We start from the raw sequence: 27,076 nt of genomic DNA on the forward strand, positions 1-27,076 counted from the left end.
GAGTTTTTTTTCGATTTTTAACTCTAGTCCCTCCTTCCTTTGACCACTAAAATCACAACCTCAAGAGTACATATCTATTCAAAATCTTGTCTTCCTCTTAGTGTTGAGGTTATTGGTATTGTGCACTCTATTCAATCCCTATATTAGATTGGGTAACATAAAAAATTACCCATTACTTCAATTAGGAGTCAGTAGGAGTGCAAGCTTAAAACAACATTCAAAAATGTTGGTTGAGATGAGTAATTTAATTTTAACCAACAATTATTTTTTATTTGAAGACGAATGGTTCCACCAGATACAGGGCACGGCGATGGGCTCCAAGTTTGCTCCCTCTTATGCCAACCTCTTTATGGGGTGGTTTGAGAGTGAGCATGCCTGGGGTCAAAGAGCCGCACATTGGATGGACCTGGTCTTATTTTGGGCCAGGTTCATTGATGATATTTTTTTTATATGGAAAGGTTCCGCAGTGGATTTACTGGATTATTTTAATTTTCTTAACAATAATGATTTTAATGTATCATTTACCGTAAACCATAGTGATAAAATCATGGAATTCCTGGATGTGGAATTGATGGTGGAAGGTGATAAAATAATCAGAAAATTGTTTAGGAAAAGTACAGCCACCAATTCTGTTTTACGGGCTGACAGCTTTCTTCCTACTTAAGTAATTTCAGGTATCCCCTACAGAGAGATGGTCAGGGCGCACAGAAACGGCAGCCCTAACAGTGATTTCAAACAGGAATTAGAGCCACGAAAGGAAAGACTGAACAGAAGAGGCTATAATGATCGTAATCTGGTAAAAGCCCAAGGTAGAGTGTTAAAACTCAAAAGGGAGTCCACTCTAATACAGAAAGATAGAGTTAAGCAAGTGAACAGGGTGACCTTTGTAACAACTTACTGCGCAGAAAAGGATGAAGTGAGGAAGGCACTTAGCAAGAACTGGAATTTGTTAAAGGGGGTTCCTGGCTTACTTGATATCATAGGAGACAAACCAGTGATCACTTACAAGTGAGGATCAACGATCAAGGAAAAAATTACCAGGAATTACTTACAATCAAATGTTGGAACATGTTTAAATTGGTTACCACCCTCTCCAAAAGTTTTTTTTGTGTGTGGGAGTTGTAACATATGCAATCTAGGTATGAACAGAAAAAATTTATGTTCATATAATAGTCAAAAAAAGTATTGGATCAATGAATTCATCAACTGCAATACTGTTGGGGTCATATATGCGATTGTTTGTTCCTGTCACAAGGTATACATAGGCAGTACAAAAAGGAGTATAAAAATCAGGATTCAGGAACACAAACGAGCTGTGAAGAATCAGGATGTCAGGTCGCCATTATATATACATATGGCAACGTATCATAGCGACAAAAATTTGAGTAATGAGTTCAGATTCCATGGGATACAAAAAGTATCACAGAATATTAGAGGTGGAGATTGGGAACTCAGGATCAGACTGATTGAGGCTAAATGGATATGTAAGTGCAGGACAGTGACTAGGGGCCTGAACACTGATTCGGAGCTGCATTACTTTTTGGTATAATGGTATGCAGGAATGTATTCTATAATGCGACAAAAGGAATTGTTTTATTTTAATTCCTAAACAACATGTGATGGGCAAAATATATGGTATTGGGGAACAATGGCATAACATGCGCAACCTCATGAAGGTGGCAGTACTTATGATTTTTGCGTATACTCTTGATGGATAATAGGGAAAGCGATGCGTTGGATTGACTATTTTGAAGATAACTAGCCAGACACTTTAATCACAGCAGTGAGTTTTTTCATTAGAGTTTGCGGTTACACTGTAGATAACACAAACAGGGAACTTTTTTGAAACTTAATACAGGGCGTTTAGCTCTTTTGATGAATAACAAAGGATATGGCAAACTGCATTGTGATTGGCTACTTGTTGTGGTTACGTCACAGTTTCTTGCAGTGGAACTTATGGGAAAACTGCTCGAGGGAGGATTTGGACTACATGAATATTCGCATGTTTGCTAATATATGATATTTCAGGCGCCGTCTTGGGGCATTGCATAGACATGCTTAAACTTGATTTGAAGTATACTCACGAATCGGGCTAATCATATCGGGCCATCAATATTGCAGCGTCAGTTAGCGATTTGCTAGAGGACCTAATGGGAACTGTGTTTTATCTTTACTGGCCTAGGAAGGCGTCTTAGAACGAAACCTGAAGTGCGTAGCCTGACACTTTATTCACAGAAGCAAATTTTTCATGAGAATTTTTGACTACACTGCAGGCTGAATTATGACGCAATTATAGTCACAATTATTTCAATTATACTAACTCAGAATTTTTTTAACTTAATAGAGGGCGCTTAGCTCTTTAGATGAATGATTAAGGATATGGCAAACTGCATTGTGATTGGTTACACGTTGTTGTGACGTCACAGTTCCTCATGGTGGAATCAATGGGGAATATTGCTCGAGGGTGGATTTGGACCACATGGATTAGTCGTGTGTTTTAATATATGACATTATAGGCGCCGTCTTGGGGCATTGCATAGACACGCTTCAATTTAATTTGAAGTAGACTGGGTTAATCATATCGGGCCGTTAATTTTGCAGTGTTAGCTAGCGAATCACCAGCGGACCAGAGAGGTAACTTTGTTTCATGTCTACCGGCACAGGAAGACGTCCTAGAACGTAATCTTACATACTCAAGCGAGACGGACCTGATTGAGAACTTCGTCAGGGACCGGAAATTAGATTTCACAGAGTATGAATTAAGATGATTGGTCTAGACTTCTAAACGTACACAATGATTGGTTGAAGCTGGTTTAAAAGACGAGAAATTGAAATAAACCTGCATTTCGGATTGATCGCGCCGGAAGCCGGACCTGCATCGCTACCCGAGATGATCTAAATAATAAGGTATTTCGTTTCGTATACAGCTATGGCTTAGGAGCAGGAATTTAGGCATGGAGGTCTAGACTCTGATGGATCTCCCTTAAGATTAGAATTAACTAATGGGGTGATTTTTCTTTATTTAGAATATGGTGCAAAATAGAATATTGAATGGATGCTGACAGGTTGTGAAAGGACATTAGAAAGAAAATACGATTGGAAGGAAGAGACCACTTATGTTTAAGGTATGAGTTTAGTAAGATGGGGCAGATAACACATGGTCTACCTTGAACTATAAGTTTCTGATTATTTTGTCTGTGTTCGATTATATATTTTTACAGTGATTGAAGGTAGAGTGGGGGTGATATTTTGAACTAAGAAGCAGGAGGAGCTAAGATATACACAGGAAAAATATCAAAGATAAGAACATTGTGATTGTTAAAAGAAGGATAATGAAATCTCAGAATAGGTATGTATCGATGAAACAGTACGAGGGGATTGTGAGGTCAGAAGTATTGGGGACTTAAAATAGCGCTCCAACCAATTGGAGTAATGGGTAATTTTTTATGTTACCCAATCTAATATAGGGATTGAATAGAGTGCACAATACCAATAACCTCAACACTAAGAGGAAGACAAGATTTTGAATAGGTATGTACTCTTGAGGTTGTGATTTTAGTGGTCAAAGGAAGGAGGGACTAGAGTTAAAAATCTAAAAAAATCTAATCAAAAACCGCTACTTATGGAAGAAACGTATATTGATTTTTCAGTGACAATATTGAAGTGGAGGAAGATTTTATTTTTGAACCCCCACCGTATCGGCTTTGGCAATTTTTGAAATTTCACTGATAATAATTCATGATTTTGAGGTGAGCATGCCCCTGTATACCTTCTCGCAGAATATAAACGGCAGTAATATGGCTAAAGATAAATAGGGTGTATAGTATGCGGATATGGTGACCAATTCAGGAATGTGCGAAATGTACTTTTTAGTGAAAAAAGAAACTAAATGTATTAGTTATCAAAGAATGTTATAACGCTGCAACTAAGCCGCAAAAGTGGATTGTTATGTGAAAATTGGTCTTTTTAATTATGACAAAAGTAGATTATGGATGAATTGTGAATTGAATTGATGATAATATTAAACACAATGGTTTCTCCATATTTGGGCAAATAGAAGAGTTATATACCTGGGTTTCAGGTTGTGTATTGGACATAAGAATCGTGTTGTATATAGGATGATTACTTTTATTTTTGACCTTATGATTTATCAATTGTATAATGTATTGTTTTCTCCTATTTACAGCCCTGATGATGTCCCGAATGGAGACAAAACGCTTTGGCTGTTAACTGTATTTTGTTCATGCTAAATCATGGTTGGAAGCTGACTGACACCAACAAGATATTTTGAAATAAAGCTAAAAGAACTGAACAACTTCGTTTTGGAGGATTGCTTATTGGAGAAATATCTCCTATATTAATTGTTGAAATCATAGTTGTAATAAGTGTTTCTTACTTTTTACGCTCCTTCGTCAATAGTGTATAAGCTATGAAAATGTCATGTACAGTTGAATATTTAATTTTACTTTCAATCAGATGTGTTACAGTGCACGTCATTCAGAACAAATATGCAAATGTTGCAATGTAGCAATGCATTGACTAAGTAGGGACTGATAGATTCATCTGCAGGGATGGCACTTCCACAAGGTGGTGCAGCCTTAGAGCATCACCAATAGGTGGCACCATATAACAAGTAAACACCTGAAAAACACCTCTTGTTTTAGTGGATGGGCAGTATTTTGTCTGTACATCTGGGTTACCCACTGACTGTCCCCGGACTCAGAGAACAGACCTCACTGATGCTGCTTCAATCTGCTATGATCCTCAGGTGTGCTTTTATTATGAATGTACTATTACACGACATAGAGTACAGAGGATGTACAAACATCTGAGGCAGCTTTCGTCTAAGTCTGTTTCTTCTTGTCAATCATGTTTTGAGCCTTCTCTCCTGGTGAGACAGTCCTTCTGACTGGAACATTGTAGATGGTTTAACCCTTTCGATGCTGATGACGAGCTCAGCTCGTCATCACCCACGGGTGTCGTGTGCTGATGACGAGCTGAGCTCGTCATGGTGCCACTAAAATGGCATTTTCCAGCACAGGGGGGGGGGAAAACGCCCAGCAGCCACGTGGTTAAGCAGAATGTGAGGTTCCATGATTGTTGCAAGCTCTCAAGGAAAAGGTTGGATCTCCTTTCTACTGCTCCTCTTTGGTGGTCACAATGAAGTCACTGAGTGTCTTTGATAGAACCTGGCTGTGAGTGTGTTGTCTACAGAAGTGCATGTCAATGTCATAAAATATGGGTCTAAAAACTGGACGATTGCATCATTGGTATACTTTCATTGACGATTGTATTGCTCATTCATATATTTATTTTCTCAGGTTTGCCTCCCCAAACCCCCTTCAGGATGCATCGCAGCTGCTGTTGTTCGTGCATCGATTTACAGGCGAGAGCGGAAAAAGACACAGAGCACGAAGGAAGGAGATACTGGGACAAATAGGTATATACAAATAAAACCTTTGGTGTTAAGTATTTGTTCTTCTTTTTGTTCAAGAGCCCTGACACAGATATTCGGGGGTGGAGGATTTGTGTTTGGTCGCTTACTGCTGACTGGGCTTGTGATTACTATAGTAGACAACAAAATCAGCTGGCTGGCCCGCAGCGTTTTATTAGCCAATTTATTTATTTATTTCAGCCAGAAGAGTTTATTTTTTTCCTTATAATACATGGTCACAAGATTACCCTTCCCCAAAAGGCTTACATCCTTGGTCTCTTAATCTTTCATATGAACCAGTATAGTTGCAAGTAAGTAGAATAAATGTGGAATCTAAAGTACAAAATTAAACACACCACTATGCACCTAGTAATTTGTTCCCTAAACAAAAACATATTATGTGCTGTTTAATGATAGACACTATTTGAAACAGCTGTTGTGTGATAACATGCAGAAATATTGTTGCTTTCGGGTACAGGGGTGCAAAATTGTATTGCTTAAACCATAGTTGCAACAACCTACCTTTCATATTGTCTTCTGGCAGCAAGCACCAAGTCACAACTCAGCTGTAATAAGTTAGTACAGTTGAGCTGTTTGTCATTTTCCTATTAAATAGACTAGTGATATCCCAACTAAACTATAATAAGAAAATTTAAGACAGGTTTTTATACAAAAATTGCAAGTCCCCATGTGTAGAAAAGGTTACTGGATGACTATATGACACAAGCTATTTAACATGTAAATTGGCAGTGATTGGTTACATAAGCATGAGTTTACATTCAGCAGAGGATCAGGGTATATTGAGTTGAGTCAGGACTAAACATACTAGAAACCACAACTATTGTACTTACTTTGAACACTTGGGGTTAGCAGTCGGGCCATTGCAAGGAGTTTGGTGCTTCCTGTCACCTCCAGAAATTGGTCCATAATTGATGCTTCTAGGTGTGAAGTATTGCATCCTAGCTCTGTGGCTCCATAGGTAGCTGCTCTGACCATGATGGTGGTGTATTGAGAGGCACCTACACCCTCCTGCTAGTCCCACCCCTGCACAAGAAGAAATCCACACAATCTCCTCCTTCTCAGGAAATGCACCAAAAATCTGGATTGCCCTTCCCATAGGCCTACTATGTAACCCTTTCTACACCAGCTTTAAAAAAGAGCTCAAAATTCACCTCCTCAACGAATATTGGGGATCTTAACCTATGCCCTTATTTCACCCGCCCACTACTCTGTTCCTCCCCTACTCTCCTACTGTGCCTGAACTGCTCTAATTATCTGCTTTTCCATTATGTGTAAGCCCAAACTATTTCTCTTCTATTAATCCTATTGATTCTCCAGGGTGCTTACTTTTTGTTTGTACAGCTTATTAGCTTCATTCTCCTGTCTCACGTCTTTATACAATAGTTTAATCTCCCTATTCATGCTATATATGGTCATGTTCCCTGCTCCTTGCATTTGTCTATTTGATATGTGTTAACTCTAGCTGTTTTCACTTATGTTCTCCTGCTTTGATAATCCATACAGTCAAATTATTGTTGTTTGCCTTTACTATACTTTTCTCGTGTAAGGCGCTCTGATACCTCAGGGTCCAGCCAGCGCTATATAAAACTTCTCAAATAAAATAATAGTGGTGTAGTTCACTATTCATATAAGCTTGCTTTATTACAAGTATTGTAGTGGAGTGTTTGTGTGGAGTATTTGGAAATACCTTGGATGTTGTGGCAACAAATACTGCATTATTTTATCTTTGGTGATCAATTCCTTCCAAAAATACTTTCTGGTTAGGTATAAGACACTCAGTAGACAGACATCCGGAGAGAAAGTACTAGTACTTCAGCACTGGGGAGTTTGTGATACTGGTCCTGTTACTGAGTTTACAAGGTCCTTGCCACTTAGTCTTATGCTATGTGGAAGTGCATTGTCTGTTTCTGAGACTAAAGGTAATCATGAGGGCTTACACTGCATCTCTCTGGGTACTGAGGGCTGGCATGGATCATGCCATGTTACACCCACGTAGACCGAGAAATGGGCGATGACATGGGGAGAGCATGCAGAACAGCTGGAAAGGACAAAGCTGAAACGTATGCTATCTCACAGTCCACTATTAACATAACCACCTAGGCTTCAGATACGGTTGGGGCGATACATTCACTTTGCAGACTTGCAGACATATTGGTGCATACTTTTTCATCTTTTGCAATTATTTGACCTTACTGCTCTGAAGTCCCCTCGTGCTAGGCTTGTAAATGAGTGTTAACCGCATCGCTGCGGCGGTTATTTTTCCCCTACGCGGCTTTTTTCTAAAAGCCGCGTAAGATGACGAGCTCAGCTCGTCATCCGCACACGCCCCCCGTGGCTGATGACGAGCTGAGCTCGTCATCAGCATCGAAGGGGTTAAAACTGAAGCAAATAAACATTAACTCTGGCAGCATCTCTGATCTAATATATCTTTGCCTAGGGATTGATGAGGGACAGCATGTACTACAGAGGGAAATTTACAAGGAAATACATACATGTATTTATGTATTTCCATATGTGTGCCATATGAGAGGAGATACCACCAAGGGTTCCTTCTCTGTCACAGGTGGTCTGAGTCACTAGGCCATCTCTTCCCAGTAATAATGTAAACCAACTGAGGTAAATAGTCTAAGACTAATAATACACTCTTCCTGACCACACAACACACTGTCAGCACACTCAAACGTGTTCTGGATAAACTCAACCATGACCTGGATAAAATGTAATCTGTCTCAGTCACAAAAGTGAAGGGGTTGGAAGGATACAGAGTTTGATGAAGCTCTGCAAATCACAAAGGTGCACACCTTAACAGGGTGCTTACTCCCTACGGCCCAAACAAAGTGGAAACCCAAACCCATTGGCAAGTGACACCTATTCACTGCCTCCTAAATGATTGGTCTCGAGTTATATGTAGGGCCCTTATGGTTAGCATGGTTTTTTTGAATCCATGGACAATGATATTCATGTATATAGAATTTATATAGTGTGAACTTAGACGAAAGGCAGCGGAGCGCTGTACTGCTTCAAGGGCAAAGACTCACTCCGCAGGTGATAGGAGGTTTGGTTTGGGGACTGTTAATGCATCATTAAATAGTGGTTCCTGAATAATAAGTGTGTCTTAAGCTCTCCTATTAATTGGGGCAGGGTGGGTAAGTCCTCATGGATATAGGTGTTGCATTCCAGATATTAGATAAATAGATAGCTCTTTCCTCTTCTTATGTTTGCCCCTCCTTTGGAGCATGTTGCATCAGTTGTGTCCTTCCACTTCTCATTTTTCAGGCACTACTTTTTTCTTTTTAAACAAGCACTCCGTGGGAGCACATCTGCGCTTGATGTTGCACTCTTTCTCATGCTCATGTGCTTCTTTCCTGCCCGCTCCCATTGCCCTCTCATCGGTTTACTTTTCCTCCCTCCAGCGCTCCACGTTTCTCTCTCTCGCCCTGTTAGTTTGCTTCCCTCTCTGCATCCCCTACATGCTTTCGCCTACCTACACCCCTGTGGTATTTCCTCCCCGCCCACTGTATAGCTTCCTCTGCCCTCCTGTTGCTTACCCCATCCAATCGCCATGATTCCACCCTCTGCATTGCTTCCTCCCTCTAACCGCCACGTGCTCCACGTTGCTGTCTCTTGCACGTGTCTCTTCCTTTCCACCTTACTCCCAAAGAAGCGGAAAATATTCGGAGTTTGTTTGCCAGGGAGCAAATGATTGGCACAACATTTGAATCAACTTTGCTGGAGAACAAATATTGCGGCCCCCACTTCTAAAGGGATGCAGTCGCCCTAAGAGCCACAGGACCTACACACACAGCCTGGTGAAGGAGGATAGGCACTCGGCTTTCTTTCACTGCAGTGCACGACTGTCTTGACAGGCTTTTTGGCTCTATTTCGGAGTGATAAAGACTTTAAGCTTGCTCACATCTAGGATCTGTATTCTTACCTTGTGTTGGCCCTTTTAAGCCCTTTTTTCCAGACCTAGAAGAGGATAGCTGCTTTATATGATGATAGATCCCTTATTCTTGACTCTAATCCATCTATTGCCTATTGGCTTTAGCATAGTTATGTGTTCTTTACTGTATCTTGACTCGAATAGAGGGTGGATCCTGTGGTCCTGACTTTATATTACACATTGGTATGGTTTGTATAGGTACTCTGACAGAGCTAAGGGTTATTTCATCCTTCTCAGGCCTACAAGGCCCAGAACTAGAGAGACTCCATTTTGATTTCTATCCCTGCAGAGCTGAGATGCTTGAAGGGGAAAGGCAATGTTTATAGTTAAGCCTGTTGTGTGCTAGGGGAAAACCAGCCAGGACTGGTTCTTATCGGAAGAATGTGTTTGTCTCTTGGGCCCAGACGTAACATGCAGATGGCCACTGCGGTTGCGCAGAGAGCTCTGGAGCTAGCACAGGAATTCGGTGGGAGGCAGCCCTCTGTTGGAAATTTTCATGAGGGGAGAGGAATCCATATCAGCGCAGTGCAGAAGAGGAGGAGTGGTCAGTTTGGTTCTTGAAGAGTGGAGAGTAGGATGTCTGCTGGAGCTGCAGAATACAGTGCAGTTCTATTGGTTTTCTGGAATGGAGAAAGAAGGCAGATGATTGCTGAAGCTGGAGAGAGACTATCACAATGCATTAAAGCAGATGGAGGAGTTGAGGCTGTCAGCTGGAGCAGTTGAGCCAGAGGCGTGAAGCTATGGTGACGGAGGGAGAGACAGAGAGCCCTGATCCTACCAGAGAGAGAGATATTCCCTCTAATAGGTGAGGTAGTCTAAATTAGCTTACTTTACACTTACACCTTAATCTTGTCTTTATTCCCTAGGCTATTGTATGTCTAATCCCTTTTCTTTCAGCGGTGTGTTAAAAGTTCCTGTTAGTCACAGAGACCCCGCAGATAACATTGTCCCTGTTATATTGTATGTCTAATCCTTTTCTTTCAGCGGTGTGTTAAAGTTCCTGTTAGTTATAGAGACCCCGCAGATCTGTGTATGTGTATTCTATTATTTTATTGTTATTGTAATAAAGATACCCCAGTTCTTAGTGAACTAGTGTGCATGTGTTGTTCTTATGATAGAGAGCGTTTTAATCAGGTAATCATACAGTGTGTGTCTATTGTTCTTAAAGCACAGGTAGCCTTTCCTTCTAGTCAGGTGTTACAGCCAGAACAGATGCTGCCCCTGATCCGGTAAGTAGCCACTGAATAATTAGGGAGAGAGAGGAGCCCTTGAGCTAGGGAATTATTGACACTAAGTGATTCGGCCATCCCATAATATTATTGTAGTAGCGAACCCTTAGTGAATAGTGAGAGAGACTTCCCAACATAGAGAGACAGAGAGCTGAAGGTATTCATAGGAAAGTGGTCGTCGTTGTGTAGCGGCGTTAGTGAGAGCACTGATTGTGGTCAGAGTGTATACCCGCAAGATTGCGGCTTGAGTGAGCACCGGGGGGATACGGTGTGTAGATCCGCCGGATTGTGGATCATGTTGTAAGTAAGCGAGCACTGGATAGACCAGTGTGTAGGTCCTCCGGATTGTGGATCAGATAAAAAGAGAGCACTAGGGCTGCAGCATAGTGTGTAGATACGCAGGATTGCGTGTCGAGTGAGCACTGAGGGTAATCAGTGTGTAATGGTAGATAATCAGAACTGCCCCAGGGTAGATTAGTCTGGACCCATGTGGTCGCGAGACTATGAGGTATGAGTGTGGTGTAGGGCATGGACGTCCTTAGTAATCAGTGAGTATTCTTAGTAACCCTATAGATTTAGTGGTGTTTCTGATGATATGAGCTTGTATATTGTGAGTTCCCCATCCTCAGGTAGGTACCCAGGTGCCTGGATAGATGGGTCCTGAGGAGGGAGGTGGTTACGTTCCGGCTGGGTTGGAGGGGCTCTCAGGAGCTGATCCCATCTGGTCTGAGAACCCGGTCGTTACAACGACTCACCCCTCTGATGCTTAACAGCAGCTCTGCTCTGCTCCTGCCTTCCCAGAGAAGCTGTAACGTTAAGGTCACAGAGGAGCAAAGGATTCGCTTCTCCTTTCTGCTCCACAAGTTTTTGATTCGACTCTGAAGACTCCACTATTTGACAGTATCTCAATTTTTAGGTCACAAGCGCGAGACAGCTTTTAGATGTCTGTAGGCCTCTTGTGAACTACAGTGCTTTAAGTGAGATGAATGGGGTGGAAGAGGTCTCCAAAAGGGGCATGGCCAAATCTGAAGCCTTTACTTATGTAAAATATGCAATGTGTATCGTAACATAATGCTAAAACAATTGGCAAAGCCATTAGCTCCTGAAGGCTGCACTTCTTCTCCAGTCTGATGGTGTTCTGTCTGTGCGGAGGGCCATTGAAGATGGTGAGCTTGTAAGCAAGATAGCCAGAGTTGCTGGTTACGTTGACTTTGTAGATTAAGCATCTAGTTTTGCAGATGAGGCAGGCCGGCAAGGTGAGCTAGTGGAATTGCATCATGTTTTTCAGGCCCTTAATGAGAGGTGTGAAGGATGCCCTTTGATGGGCAGTGTTGAGTCTGGGAGACCGTGGAGCAGAGAACTGCCACACCAAGATGCAGAACTGAGAGGGCTTCAATAGCAGCTTTGACATCACCCTTCAGGAGGAATGCTTCGCATACTTAAGCCAAGAGAGCGGGTACCAGGTCATCTTGGTTGTGTTACTATTGTGTTCCTCGAGAGTAAGATCAATGGCCAGGTTGAATCTGAGAGATTTGACTCGGGGTCTTCTTCGTCCTCATCAGTGCAGCTTTGAGGCTGTTAAGGCTTGTTCAGAATCTGTTCTCAAAAGAACCCTGGTCCCACCAGGTCATGCTCTGTGCTAGCTAGTGTTTATAGCCACATGCACTGTCCTGTATTATTGCATCTTCTGTTGGATGAATCCCAATAATATTTTAACCTCAGTATATGAATCAGAGGTGCATGCTGATTCTGTGTTGAAGAGGTCCACATGCAAGTAAGTTTGAATCTTTATTCCATCAATCCTGGTACCACAACTTCAGGAGTAGAAAACGCCACCAGTCCCATCCAGCATTAGAATCTTCACCCCAGCATTCTAAACTGTATCACCAGGTGACATTACTATGGTGCCGTAAGATGCACAAAGTATATCTACCCCACACCTATGCTCCTACAACCTATCTATATCAATCACCACTCTACACACAATTCTGATAAGACTTATGTTGAGGTTCATCTCCGCTTAGTTTTAAAATATTGTATTGCTATTTTATAAAACACGGAAGAGCCAGCAATTTCCAACAAACCATTATCATGTCCGTCAAATGCAGAGCAAACAGTATCATCTGGTAATCTAGAACTGGTCCCAGATTTGTGTAAAACAAAAGCCTCAAGGATAGGCGCCACTGAAGGGTGACGGGAGGAGGACGTAGAGAATACCTTGTTTTGAACACTAGTAAAACAGCTTTTATCCATTTAGAAAATGAAAGGGGAAAGGGGAAATCCCTGAATAGCCCATAGACCAAGCTGCAGAACGACTGCCACAATTCAGGCTGCAAAAGAGAGCATTAACATCAACATGGTGTCCCAGACCACCAAAGTAGAATAAATGCAGAAAGTGTAGTCCAAGCTTTATCTGCATAATTTTTAGATAGCTCTCTGCTGCGTTTATATGGGAGAAAAGTGACTTTTCACCTCATCAGAACCACCCTTGCTGTAATTAGGACCAGCAGATTTGCCTGGGCCCCCAAATCATCAAACAGTTTTCTCAGAGAATACATCTTACACCACTTCTCAGTCATGGCTAGGCTAACATTCAGAAATCCCAAGATTTATTCTGTGCTTTAGTAACTCATGTATCTACATTAAACGGTTTCCTTTCTATGTTATGCAACGCTCCAGCAACTGATGTAACTTTGTAACTATGTTCTGAAACAATGTATTTCCTCATATAAAGCGCTCTGATACCTCCGGGTTTAGCCAGCGCTATATTGATTGATTGATTGATTGATAACTTTATTTCGGTCAAATGACCATAACAAGTGCACATAAAATACATCAGCACGGACAGTAAAACAATAAATAGTCATAAAATGTTAAAAGAGAATTAAACTACGAGTTATCAGGATACAAGAAATAAAAAGCAATAAGTACAACAATTAGGTTAGAAAGGTTTGTCTCCTACGCCACATACTGAGTAAATAACGAGAAACCACAAACAGAATGGGAGGATGGGTATCATAGGTCAGTATCCTGCAGGCCTGTGTAAAATGCAAGAGTCCCAAAGTCTTACAAATAGGAATCAGCCAACATTTTCTAATTGCAGAATAGGCAGGGCAGAAAAACAATACATGAGTTACATTCTCATTTTTATAACTACATGCAGGGCAAACTTCGTTATTAGGTTTGAGCCATTTAGATGTAAAAGACCTAATGGGCAGAGTGCCATGCCTTAACTGGAGATATAGCTTTCGAGCAAGCGGGGGTTCAATTAAATCCATGAATTCTTCAGTTTTGGATTCTGATTTAACCAAGAGGAACTCAGATGTCAACCTACCCAATGTTGCAGAGCTCGATAGCGTTTGAACGTTCTGCATACGTATATGAGAAAGGAGTTCATTCTTTAATATCCCTAGGCAATAAGTCTAAGGGGTTTACCACAGTTCCAAAAGACCTAACCGGGTACTAACAGCACTAATTTGCTGGAGCCAAGGGATCTTTTTGTATATAAGAAGAGACCAAATCTCAGGAAATTCCGCTCTGTAAGCGGCCAGTTCGGGGACTGACCACAACCTCTTCCAGTACATAATTGGTCTTGCACTTATGATGTCCTCTATTGGCACCATGCCAAGATCAAGTCTAAGAGGGATCAAAGGCGTACTAGGCGGTAACCCAACTAGGTTTCTCACAAAAGACTGCTCTACCTTTTTAAGGTTCATTATCTGCTTGTGCCCCCAAAGTTCAGACCCGTAAATTGCTGCCGTTCTAGCCTGGAGACAATATATCTCCAGAGCTGGGGACACCGGCCTAAAAGTTGCCTCCCTAAAAACTTTACTTATACCCCCGCAAGCTGGGATAACTTAAGTGTGGATTTAGCAATCTGCGTGTTCCAGTTGAAATTCTCAGTCAGAGTAACACCCAGATAAGCAAATGTTTTAACCCTTTCAAGGGGGGTACCATGTAAAACCGGGTTTGGGCGTACCCGCTTAGGGGGGTTAAAAATCATAAACTTTGTTTTTCCCAGATTGATTTCTAATCCCGAAGCTCGCAAAACTCCACGAATCCATCAAGTGTTTTTTGAATGCCCGATGATGTTCTAGACAACAACAAGGTGTCGTCTGCGAACATCAGAGCGGGCACTCTACCCGTAACCAATTTAGGGGTAACATTGTTTACCACACCATTCAAATGTTCCACAAGGCCGTTAATGTAGAGGCTGAATAGTGTGGGTGCCAACACGCACCCTTGGCGAACTCCTTTTTGGACAGGGAATTGATCTGTGAGTTCGCCATGCCTACCACACCTGACCTGGGCGAAGTTGTTTACGTGAAGCCTAGATAGAACAGCTAATAAATAGGGCGGGAGTCCGAGGTCCGCTAGCACCTTCCACAGTTTTTCACTCGGGACTAGATCAAATGCTGCCCGCAGGTCCACAAACACAAGGTAGAGGCTGCCACCCTCCACCTTTGCTGTTTTCCAATACATGACCTGCAGGCGAAATATCTGATCTAAGGTAGTGGTGCCGGAACTAAAGCCTGCCTCGATTTTAGACAAAATCCCATTCTCATCGATACACCCGAGAATCCTGTCAAGGATGACCCTCCCCATCAGCTTTTGTGATGTATCAATTAAGCTGATGGGTCTACAATTGGAGGGGGTTAATGGGCAGCCCTTTTTTAAAATAGGCACAATTTCTGCTCCTAACCAAGTAGGGGGCAGGTCGTCTCCCTGCAAAATGCCATTAAATAAAACGACCAAGTAGGGAGCCCAGATTTTAGGTTGTGCCCTAAAAAAAATCCCCCGGCAATTTATCCAATCCTGGAGCCTTATTAGGGAGCAATTTACCTATAGCTGTCTCAACCTCAATCAAGGTAAAGGGTTCAACTGGGACGAGGCATGTAGGGACTACAGTCAACCATCCACACTCTTTAGCCCCGTTGATGCTTTGAAATTGCTGAGGTTCAAGATTACTAACAGGCGAGCTATCCAACTCAGAGGTGCCATATAGAGCACCAAAGTGGCTTTCCCAGATTGAAGAGGCAATATTGGGGGCAAGCGCGTGGGTATGACCACTAAGTCCAGTTGCAACAATGGACCAGAATAATTTGGAATCCTTACACCTAAGTGCAGATCCCAACTCCTCCCACATGTGACCTCCCATTCCTTCTTAGCATCACAAATTGCCTTTTTATACATAGTGCGATGCACCCTGATGTCCTCACTGTCATTGGTTTTTATTACTGTAAGCAAGGCCTTTATGGCCTTCCGACAGGAGTATTAAACCATTGAAGAATCGTGGTCCGGGGCTGGTTTGCCCTTCTCACAGGGTACAGGATATCTTTTAATATGACAACCAATTGATTATGTATTTCAGTTGCCCTGCCCTAATGGCCAGATTTCCCCATCTCTTCAATGAGCGGAATAATAGTCTCATATTATTCAGCGAGTTTACTAGTGGACGCTTGTAGGTCTGGCCATTTAACCCTTCGCCTACAGTTTGTTATTATTAATGGCACAGTAGCGCAATATTCATCCAGAGTTGAGCCTTTCAACCCAAAGCTCCCCAGCGCTATATAAAACTTTTCAAATAAAATGAATACAATAAAATCCTATGGCCCGGAAAATTGTACTCCTTAGGTCTTGTGGCTTGTCAGAAGTCTAGTATTTCCTTAATGTGCTGGAAGGTGGGGGCTGCTGTCAGAGCTGAATGGGCTGGCACGGCCCCAACCATAGCCATATTCTAATCATTTCCTTATGCAATGTGCGGTTTGGGCATTTCTGTCAGAGCTAACTTTGGTTTCCTGTCCCTCCCCTGAAAGGGACTGTACCTTGGCCTACTCCTACATGTTTAGCTCCTCTTGCAGGGAGTCGAAATACACGTTTCTTCTCTACAGTACCACTCTTACCATTCAAATGAATCACTGCGGTAAATTAGGCCTCCACTTATCCCTTAAGTTCTCCCCACGTTTCAACCCCATCAACATCAGATTTCTGGTTGGTACTGGATCTGAGCTCTTCCAATCTCCAGATAAGATTGTCAAAATTTGTTTCTCCTGCCCCAAATCAATAAAATCTCCCAGAAGGTTGAGAAAGGTCTTCATTTAGGCTGGGACTAACTTGTGACCAAATTACTATAACTCACTGCGCTTGGCACCTGACTAGCAGTGTCTAGCTGATCCAGAATACAGCAGCATGTCTGCTTCTGGGCCTTCTGCATGCCATATCCATCCCGGACTCTCTAGCTAGTCTTTCCGGCCTTGTTGTGGGAAAACAACACGCTTATAAGAGCCTATTCATGAGCCACAAGGCCATTATACACACAGCACCCAGCTTTCATCAGATGCTCTTTCAGCCTATGCACTGCCGAGTTCATTAACATTAAGGCCAGCTACTGGCTGACCCTTGATGGTGTTTAATATGCAGAAGATGTGTGACAGGTCTGTTTTTTTTCATTGTTGCTTAACAGTGTTGCTTTCCCCCTTTACATCCTAAAGGATCGACCAATAATCTGTATTTCAGAAGCTTCTAAAAACCCTGCACCTTACCCAATAACTATTCACCTCTTTAGCCTTTCTTCAGCTCCAGTAGACCTCAGTAATCCAGCAGTTCATATAGCACTAGGGCACCTTGACATCAATTGCTTTCTTTATAGATAAGTATAATACATAAAAAAGAATACATTAATCACTAAAGGTTGTTGGAGGGGGGATATTGTGCAATTTATAATGCATCATTTATCAAGTAACGCCTACTCTGTGCGTGAACATGAGAGCAGAGTTTAGTTTTTTAAACAGAATTCATTAGATCTCTCAATGCCAGCATCGCTGCTTTGTGATTGGATAAATGTGCTCCCTCTGTTAGGCCCAGCCACAGAGCAGCTGCATTTTTTACATTCTGTAGCTATCTTATAAAAACGTTAGAAGACCTAAAGGTAGAGGCATTTTCCAAAATGTACCATGTAAGTGTCTGTAGATCCTATCAAACAAACAGGGCCCTGCTTGTTCAAATGTCCATTTATGTGCTGTACAAAATTGGGTGGTGATGGACGGAGCATCTGAATCAATCAAACACTCACACCCAGTCAAAAGATCTGGGTTTAATCCATCACCGTTCTTTAGCCCACTCTGCCATCCCAGTTCAGACATGGCTATATGCAAATCAGTCTGACCCTGTGCCTCATGGGAACAGTTCAGCCCGAACTGCCAAGCCATGTCTTCCCTGGACCGGAAACAAGCTTCTGAGGACCGGTTTCTGGCATTCCAGTCGTGTTCAGCCGGGCTTGCTTGAATCCAGTGGCAAAGTGAGCAAGGGACTCACGTCTGAGCATACCCTGCCACACTGATGGCGGCCAAAAGCGGTACAAAAGGGGGTGGTGATGGACGGAGCATCTGAATCAATCAAACACTCACACCCAGTCTAAAGATCTGGGTTTAATCCATCACCGTTCTTTAGCCCACTCTGCCACCCCAGTTCAGACATGGCTATATGCAAATCAGTCTGACCCTGTGCCTCATGGGAACAGTCCCGCCCGAACTGCCAAGCCATGTCTTTCCTGGACCGGAAACAAGCTTCCGAGGACCGGTTTCTGGCATTCCAGCCGTCTTCAGCCTGGCTTGCTTGAATCCAGTGGCAAAGTGAGCAAGGGACTCACGTCTGAGCATACCCTGCCACACTTATGGCGGCCAAAAGCGGTACAAAAGGGGGTGGTGCTCCCTCTGTTAGGCCCAGCCACAGAGTTGTAGCTATCTTATAAAAACGTTAGAAGACCTAAAGGTAGGGGCATTTTCCAAAATGTAACATGTAAGTGTCTGTAGACCCTATCAAACAAACAGGACCCTGCTTGTGCAAATGTCCATTTATGTGCTGTAGTCACTGTGACTGAGTCAACATGCTCCTTTAAGTATCGGGGAATTAGTGGGTGATTGCCTTGTCCTGATGAAGGCTCCTACAACTCGTATCAGTGAATTCAAATGCACTGAAACACACACACATACCGACGTGGATATGTCTTTCTATTGAAGAAATGTTTATTATATGGCGCTTGTTCCCTGAATGATGCATTTATATTTGACCGTACTATAATCTGTGAATTTCATAAATGACACCACATGTATTCCTAGATGTTTTCTTCAATGCAAATCCGTTCAGTTCAGTTATATATGGTTCTTGTTTCTTTAAAGAATACATTGTTGGAGCACACTTGATAGGGTCATATTGTAGATGGCATGGTACTACAAATACTCGGTATTAGGGCCTGGAGGCAGGTTCTTGGATAGAGCACAATCTCTCACTTACACATACTGGAAATTACACTTTGCTTTCAGGTTTGGCTTACCAGGACCATTTTTAGAGCTAGGTCAAAATCAACAGTTATCATGGACAATTTTACAAGAATCGCCACTTCCAAGATAATAGGACATTTTATATTTCTCCATAAAGATGACATTTTGCAAATATTTTGCGACTCTACTCCTCTAAGTTAAATAGTGCGCTATTTTGCTCAAATATAGTTTACAGCCATCGGCCATTCTATGTGGATTGGAAAAGTATGGCTTATTTGGAAACCTTTTTGTTAGGCCTGAGGGCAGCTTACCTTCAGTCATTTGTGGCGCGTAGTCAAAGGCCTGGAGATCATAAATGCGAGAGTGGGACAACATGTACAAGCTTTTGCATTTCCTTTTTCATATCCCAGACTGACCAGGTGTTTCTGCTTCTGCTATGAATTAAAAAAAGTCTCAGTTATTGGTACATAGCAGAAACATTATATAATATACTTTACGAAATATCCAATTTAATGCGGTGTTCCCTCAATATATAAGTGCATTTTGGAATAACTGGAACAGTAGTGTATAACATGTAGGTGTTAAAAATGCATAGTCTCAGCTGTGATTTCCAACCACGCGCCATAAGTCAGGTGTGAACTAATGCTAATGGTTCCTGTTCTAAACCGAAAACCCTACACTCTGTTACTACAGTCAGCATTTCATATTCGAAAGTTCTAAATGTTTGTGAGTTTTGCACCGTAAACCTCACGCACAGTCCATACTTTATCATGATTTATATTTACTTCTGATTAATTATAGTCACTCAATTTTACTCTTTCGAAATGTCGCTGTGTTTCAGTTTTTCAGCTTCTCTGTTGTCTGCCTAATTTATGTATTTGTTCTAGTTCTCCAAAATTGAAGTTGGAAATGACAAACCCTGCAGAGAGGACCAAGGATCAAAGGCAGCTCATTACAGCGTCAGTGCATGAAATAATATCCCATCAGAAGATGGACATTTGTGGTAAGATACCTGCTGAGGTGTGGAATAAGGAAAATGAAATGAAGACTAATTCTGAGAAAAGTGGTAGTTTTTGTATGAACAGCATGAGATGAGCTAAAATCCTACTCAATGGGCCAATTCACACACTGGATTTGAAGCACATTTTACAGTACCCCGAAACGTTCCTGCAGGCAGGACATTTGGGTGCAGGAACACCAGGCCACTCCGCTCAACTTACAGTTGGGGCCAGGGCTAGTACTTTGAAGGACCGCCCCCCAGAAGCAGCTTGCCTCCTTAAGAATGGCGGAAAAACGCCCCTATAGTATTGATTTCTCCAATTTGAATCCGAGATGCAGCAAGTCTGAAAACTAATTTGTGACTTTTAAAACAGTTTTCTCAATTTCAGCTGTCCAGAATTGTCCCAAAGATAACATGTTAATTATTTGTGCACTACTAGTGTACGAAATTGAATCATTAGTGCATTTTCAAGTTCCTTGTAGATCCATAGGGGCTCTGTATGCATCTAAACTGCAGGGGAACAATTTGGTTTTTCAGCCTTTTTTGTAGATTTCCCCCTCACACCTAAAAGTAAATTAAATCCTGAATATGAATGCAACATACACCTCACAGTTGGGTATTGTTTGTGAAGGATGTCTTGCCACTATTGATTCTGCCTATACATTTCCAGAGGATGAAGAGGATGCCACTGGTTCCTAAACCAGGAGGTTGGGTGCAACCTTGCTTATGCATCACTGATGTCAGTAACCCTACAGTTGAATTGGGTTGTAACATGTAGTGGAAGGGAATGAGGTCCACTACACCTACCATCCCGGCTTTTGTAGATTTGCATTTAATGAGCATAATTGTACGCTTTGCACTTATACTTCAATGCATTTACCTACATGTCTTTATTTTTGTGTACCAGAAGACGATGATGTGATCAAACACATTTTGAGATTAAGAAATAAACTTGGTTGGCAGACTGTATTACCGCAATCAGCACCTGGAGTTAAATGTGGCAAGAAAACCGCATACAAGAACCCACTCAAGGTACAATGTTTATCTCTTACTTTTTGAGTTTTCATTAAGAAGAAACAAAAAAAGCCAGTTAAGCCATGAATTGACTCATGTCAACTTTTTCTGCCTACATTTTGGGCTTGACTGAGCAAATGACGTGTTCTCCGGGTCACCTTTACACCTGCAATCTTTTACCGTGTTCATAAAAGGTTACAGTGAGGGATTCTGGACATGCGTGGCATCCACTACTTTGTGATCTTGGACATCTTATTTATTTATTTATTTATTCATTTATTTATTTATGTGTTAGCACTTTTGTATAGAATGGAAAAGACATAATTGGTGTCTAAGAACTGTACATAGAATCATTTTCAAACTGTGGAAACACAATATGACATATAATAATGTAATAAAAATACCAAAACGATTCATAGTTTGATGTAAGACATTTACTTAAAGTGACTAGAACCTTCAGGGTGAAATGTACACAATTGGATCAAACAGAACTCATTATAGATATTACTTGAGAATGGAGGCAGGCTTCTAACTTCTTGTTTAAAAAAATGAGTAGGATGGAAATGTCCTAATGTTAATTTTTAAGTCCCTTTTCCTACAGGACTTACCAGAATCATGCTTTGTCCCCCATCTCAAAATCGAGTTTCCTAGGAGGTAGTGTTGCAGGATTCTGTTGGTAATGCAGGACTGTGTGTTAGGATGACCGGACATCAGAGTGTAGGGACTGAGTCTCTCTACATCATCAGTTCATGTCATCCTGATCCTGGCTAGTTCACAGTGCTTCCCCTGAACTCCTAACCTTTCCAGAGTAACAGGTGATTTTTGAAGCCTCGAGCATGGCCCTCTATTCCCCAAGGGAATCCGTAGAAAAAGATCTTCCTCTTTCATTACTCACTCATGCATGCCCATAGTAAACAAAAGAAAGACACAAAGAAAGTTTACATTTATTGAAACTATTGCCGTCTATCATAAAGCAAATGTGCTGTAATCATTAGGCAGATGCAAATAATAAAGCAATTAGCATTACTAGCAAACTGTATAGGACAAACACCCCAACCATGGCAAATTATATATCTGTCTAGGTCTACTCTTACTATGTGTGCGCAGAGATATAGTTGCGATCTCCGGGATTGGCCCAGGCCCTCATACCTGGTTTATGCAGTTAGGATGTCCGCATCATCAGGGTAAACTTAGTTTATGCAGGTATGCATGTCAGGCACTATCGTTCTAGAACAGTGATCTATGCCTGAATTATTCTCTCTGGCCCCCAAGGGAACGAGACACAGGTTATAAGATAAACTTTTGTATTAAAAGATGCAGCAGTGTGGTGGTGGTATGTGTAGGTGTTAGGAACTGTTAGTGAACGAGCAAAGATGGCTAGGACAATGTTGCATAAACAACTGTATTATATGTGGCTATGCAGAGCAGAGGTAGTCTAAAACGTCTAAGGCGTAAAAGTAAGAAGGAACCAAAGTGGGCCCAGAACGAGAATAACTTCAGTAGCCTTACTGATGCACAGGGAGATCGATCAATCCTTAACTTGCTCTTTCTGTATCGCATTTTTTAAACCATCTTGGAGCAGCTAAACTCTAAGCTTCTGCTAGATAGTTCATATCATAGAAAAATATAGATGAGTTTATTCACGTTTCATGGAGATATGAGAAACACATTCAGTAGGGTGAAAGTTAAGGATAGAATATGTGTGTCTCTTGTAGGGGACCCATACCCATGCATCTTTAAACAAGCACACACAATTGCACTACAACCTAAAGTTTGTAAATGCTCTCTTAGTTCCAGGGCAAGGCAAAAAGATAGAACTAATATGTAGAGGGTCTGCTCTGGTTGATTGGCTTACAAGGTGTTTGACTATCCTTTTGAAGTTCCTTCACTGGTCACAGTCCGCTTGTTTAGTCTAGAAGAGAAATAGAAGATGAAACAACTGGCAAAGAAACACTAAAGATGTTGTAAGGTGAAAGCACTGGAGGGCACTATTCAAGGGTCATCTCCAAAGTGAGGCTTTGAATCAACCTCAGAACACCTTACAGAAGGATACCTTCAAACTTTAAACAAAAAAAGAGTAATTTGATTTTTGAAACTACACTGACCCACGTGACAGCAGAGCATCTCTTTGTATGCTTAGATCATGGGGCTCAAGAGAAATATTTCCCAACTTTACATTAAAGTGCTTCCAATACACCACAGAACTTATCTCTAGCACCCTTAATTTACCTCCTAGACACAGATTTGACTGTAATGTTGCCTAAGTAAAAATAGGCTTCAACCATTTTTTCAAGAGATGGGTAAAAGGAGCTTTTTCTCTGGTGTAATTTTATTGCTGGATGGCTAAATATCTTAGTATTGTTCTTATTGCAGTTGATATATATGGAGTTTGATACACTCTATTAAGCCAGAAAACAAGGGCACATTGTAGATCGACTGGTAACTGAGTAAGATTTGCATACAATCAGCCCTCTGATGGGAAACATGGTAATCTTATATAACTCCCTGTTTTATCACATTTCTGTTCTACTATATCATTCAATGCAACAGAAGTATAATGGCCAAACAAAATGTTATTGAAAAATGGCACCACATCAAATAGAGTCAGATTAAATTGACCAAAAGGGTGACTCACCCCCACCATCGACAAGGGATATGATAGAAAACTGTATTCTTGAAATTCTAAAGCGGTAATACAACATCATCACTTAACAAGGAAATGTTTCTGTAATGCAATTCCGCTCCTTACCGCTGACCTCCATTTCCGACGCCATCATCCGAGACTCGCTCCTGGCGCCGCCATCAAGACCCGCTGGGCCCGCGGCAGGGAGGACTCTTGACCGCCGACCTTCGCTTCTGACGCCGCCTTTGAGACCCGCTCCAGACGCCACCATTGGGACCCGCGGCGGGGAGGACGAGTGTGTCGTACCGAGGCCCATGGAGTTTGGGTTTTGCTGACAACAATGCTGCAGTCGCGCCGTGACCGGGAGCCCGGTAACGGGAGGCGCGGGAGGCACGAGATGCAAGATGCGATCCCCAGCAGATTGGCTGGTAATAAATGCTTGTGTGGGGATGGTGGACATTAAATCCAACAGGCACGAGTGGAGGCAGAAAATTGTGGCTAAAATTCATGAAGGAGGGATAGAACTAAGAATTGAAGTCGCGTAGGGGTAAACAAAAGTCACTGAACAACCAGTGGAAGGCTAATTTAGCAGTATGCCTGAGCAATAGGATTAAAAGCAGATTGATAAAGAAAGGGATGGAGGATACTTTGAATTACCAAAAGGCTCGAATTATATGAATGCCGATATGGTGACACCCACCGGATGTAAAACTACAGTGAGGGAGTCTACCGCCTCCTTGGACTCATGTGTACAGAAATTGTCGACAACTTCCAAGATTAAAGGCGCAAAAGGTGGCTCGGCAGTTTCAAAATCCATCAAAGACTTTGTTGGCAAACATTTTAAATCGAAGGAGATGCCAGATAAGGAGATGAGTGAGATAGAGAAACCACAAGTTATAGAGGACGATGCAGCTATAAGTGTGGAGTCTTTGAACCAGACTAATTTTAATATTGCCGAGATCCCAATGGAACCACGTTTGTCTTCCTCGCCACTGGTATTCCAGTCGCTACTTACTCAGGACAGGGAAGTAGAAGTGGTGGAGGAAGAAAGAGCAATACAGAGTAAATCCCAGTGTGAGGAAGACTCTATCCAGAGGGTATTTAGTCCAAAGGGAAAAGTAAGATTGGAAAGCCCCTATGCTGCCCAAACTGATTCATCAGGCCTCCCCCCGCATAGCCTCGAGGTGACAGGTTCCTCCAGTTTATCTATGCTCAAGGTTATGCTGATGTTGCAGAAAACCCTGCATGGCATTTTAGAGGTTTCAGTTTTAAATAATGGAATTCTAAAAACACAAAGTAATCAGTTTAGGAATATAACTAGGGAGCTGACACAGATTAAAAGCCTAATGCCCTCCCTAGTAAGGTCAGTAGAAATACATGAGGGTATTAATGCAGATATGTGGAAATAGTGAGTCGTCCTAAGGAGGACAAACCTACAGTATATATATTCCTGCTGGCCTATGATTATAAGGAGATATTGGAAAAGGAGGTGCATAAAATCAAATACCCGGTGGCGCAGTAGGGTGATAAAGGCCCCATCTAAAAACCAACAGGAGAAAGAGAATGGGGGAACTCCAGATCAAAGGTTACGCAACAAGGTTGTAAGGCCAGAAATAAAGAAGCTATCCTTTGCAGATACAGGGGTGAGCACCTGCAGACCTGAGGGACAAAGAAGGGAGGAATCAGGAAAATGTATGGTAAAGAGTTCTGATGGTATCTTGAGGAAATACCCCGGGGAAAAGGAGGACGTTCTATCAGAATGGGGGAGGGAGATGTCCGTAGTTGCAGTGCCTAGTAACCCAATTTTGGGGATGAGGCGTAGGAATAGAGGCAGAGAAGAAGTAACTTTCCAAAGAAGGGAAGAAACTCCAGATGAAAGATCGCCAGATATGCAGTTAGATAGGCCCCTCAACACTTGGTTATTTGTAGAACCAATAGGACAGGGAAAGGAAGGGAAAAGAGTTAAGAAACGAAACCCCCTAAATCGTTCACAGCTCCTCTCTCCATTCACAAAATTTCCTAGATTAAGATATGTTAGTTCAGAAGATCTAAAGGAAGAGGCGTTCCTGACAACCTCCAAAGGTAAAGAAATAACAAAGGTCTTACTCCACTCATCACTAATAAAAGTCGCGATGCAAAACGCAGAAGCTGAGATACTAAGGGAAGGAATTAGGTTAATAAAAAGAGAGGATGCACAGATGGATAAACAAGGGAAACCATTCCTTAGGAACCATGCAGGGTTGGGAGAACGGCAAATAAAAATGATTCATTCGGGACGAGGTATGAAGGAAGCCCTTGAAATCACTATAACCCCTAAAAACCTCGGGTGGGATGATGTAGATGCACTGTCCAGGAATAGATATAGAGAATTGGCATATACGGATGGTGAGGAAGACGGGCATCTGAGTAATGTGGATTAGGATCTAGGTTCGTCGTGCAGCCTGGCCATTCTGTCTTGGAATGTCAATGGATATAAAAGAATAATGGTTCATGAAAGCTTCAAAAATATTCTTAGGAGGACCGATATTGTTTGCCTACAGGAGACTTGGCTGTGTGACAAAACCCCTGTTACAGAAGGCTTTACTCACCATGTAAAACCCGCATGAAAGAATTCATTAGGTAAGCCATCAGGCGGGCAGATGACACTAGTCTCAACAAGGATAGTGAGAGACATAAACTCCTTAGAACTTAAGTGTAACTGGACGCTAGGTAGTAGAGTGTTGATAATAAATTATAACGCAGGTGGGGAAGGTCTATGTATTATATGTATATGTATTATAAATGTGTATATACGCAAAGGATGAATAAATGAGTATAAAGCGGAGTTGGAGCGACTAAAAAAGGATCTGGAGGGTTAACAAGATATATACCCTAGAGATGTGTTATTGTTTTGGGCGACTTTAATCATAGACTAAACCCCCAAAAAACAGACTCTTGGCAGAGTATTTAATATAGAGTTTGACAAATTTCCAAGGTGTGATAGTTCAACCCAAGATGTGGAGGTTGGCAAGATGTTGGGGGCCATGGGCATGCTTTGTGCTAATGGTAGAAAGGAATCGGATCGGCCCGCAAAGCGTACTTTTTAAATAGGGCAGCAGGGTAGAGGGCAGTGATCACTACCCACTACTGATAGAATTAAAGGTAAATAGGGTACCGCAGAGACAAAAAGCGCTACAAGTAGATGTTGAATATCCTAAGCGCCTCACAACTAGGATTAGTGAGGAATATATAAAGAAACTGAGAGCACTCCAGTTAACAGTGGGGGTAGAAAATCTACCACCAGGAGAGGATATATCCTGGTATGAGGATATAATAAAACAGCTCGTAGAATGCCTCAGGACAAAAATTAAACGGGGTAATCAAGGGCCACAAAGTAAAGTTAAAGTATTCCACAATAATAAACCATGGTTTGACGATGATTGCCGGAAGGTAAAGGCCGCTATTAGGCGGCATGAAAGATGTCTGAGAGGTAGCTACAATGAGGTATATTCACTTGAACTTAAGAAACTAAATATAAAATATAAAGCAACTAT

The 27,076-nt window shown here is 41.9% G+C and overlaps 1 protein-coding gene across 1 annotated transcript in view; it reads left to right on the top strand.

Annotated features, from left to right (window-relative positions):
* DNAH14 (dynein axonemal heavy chain 14) overlaps positions 1–27,076 on the top strand; it is a 1,270,113-nt gene that overhangs the window by 65,345 nt on the left and 1,177,692 nt on the right. Inside the window, exons 3-5 of the mRNA XM_086926153.1 lie at positions 5,322–5,440; positions 19,794–19,909; positions 20,814–20,938. Coding sequence (XP_086782279.1) covers positions 5,322–5,440; positions 19,794–19,909; positions 20,814–20,938 — 360 coding nt within the window. The remainder of the gene's footprint in view (positions 1–5,321; positions 5,441–19,793; positions 19,910–20,813; positions 20,939–27,076) is intronic.

This window comes from Lissotriton vulgaris, chromosome 6, assembly GCF_964263255.1.
Source record: "Lissotriton vulgaris chromosome 6, aLisVul1.2, whole genome shotgun sequence".
NCBI classification, from domain to species: Eukaryota; Metazoa; Chordata; class Amphibia; order Caudata; family Salamandridae; genus Lissotriton; species Lissotriton vulgaris.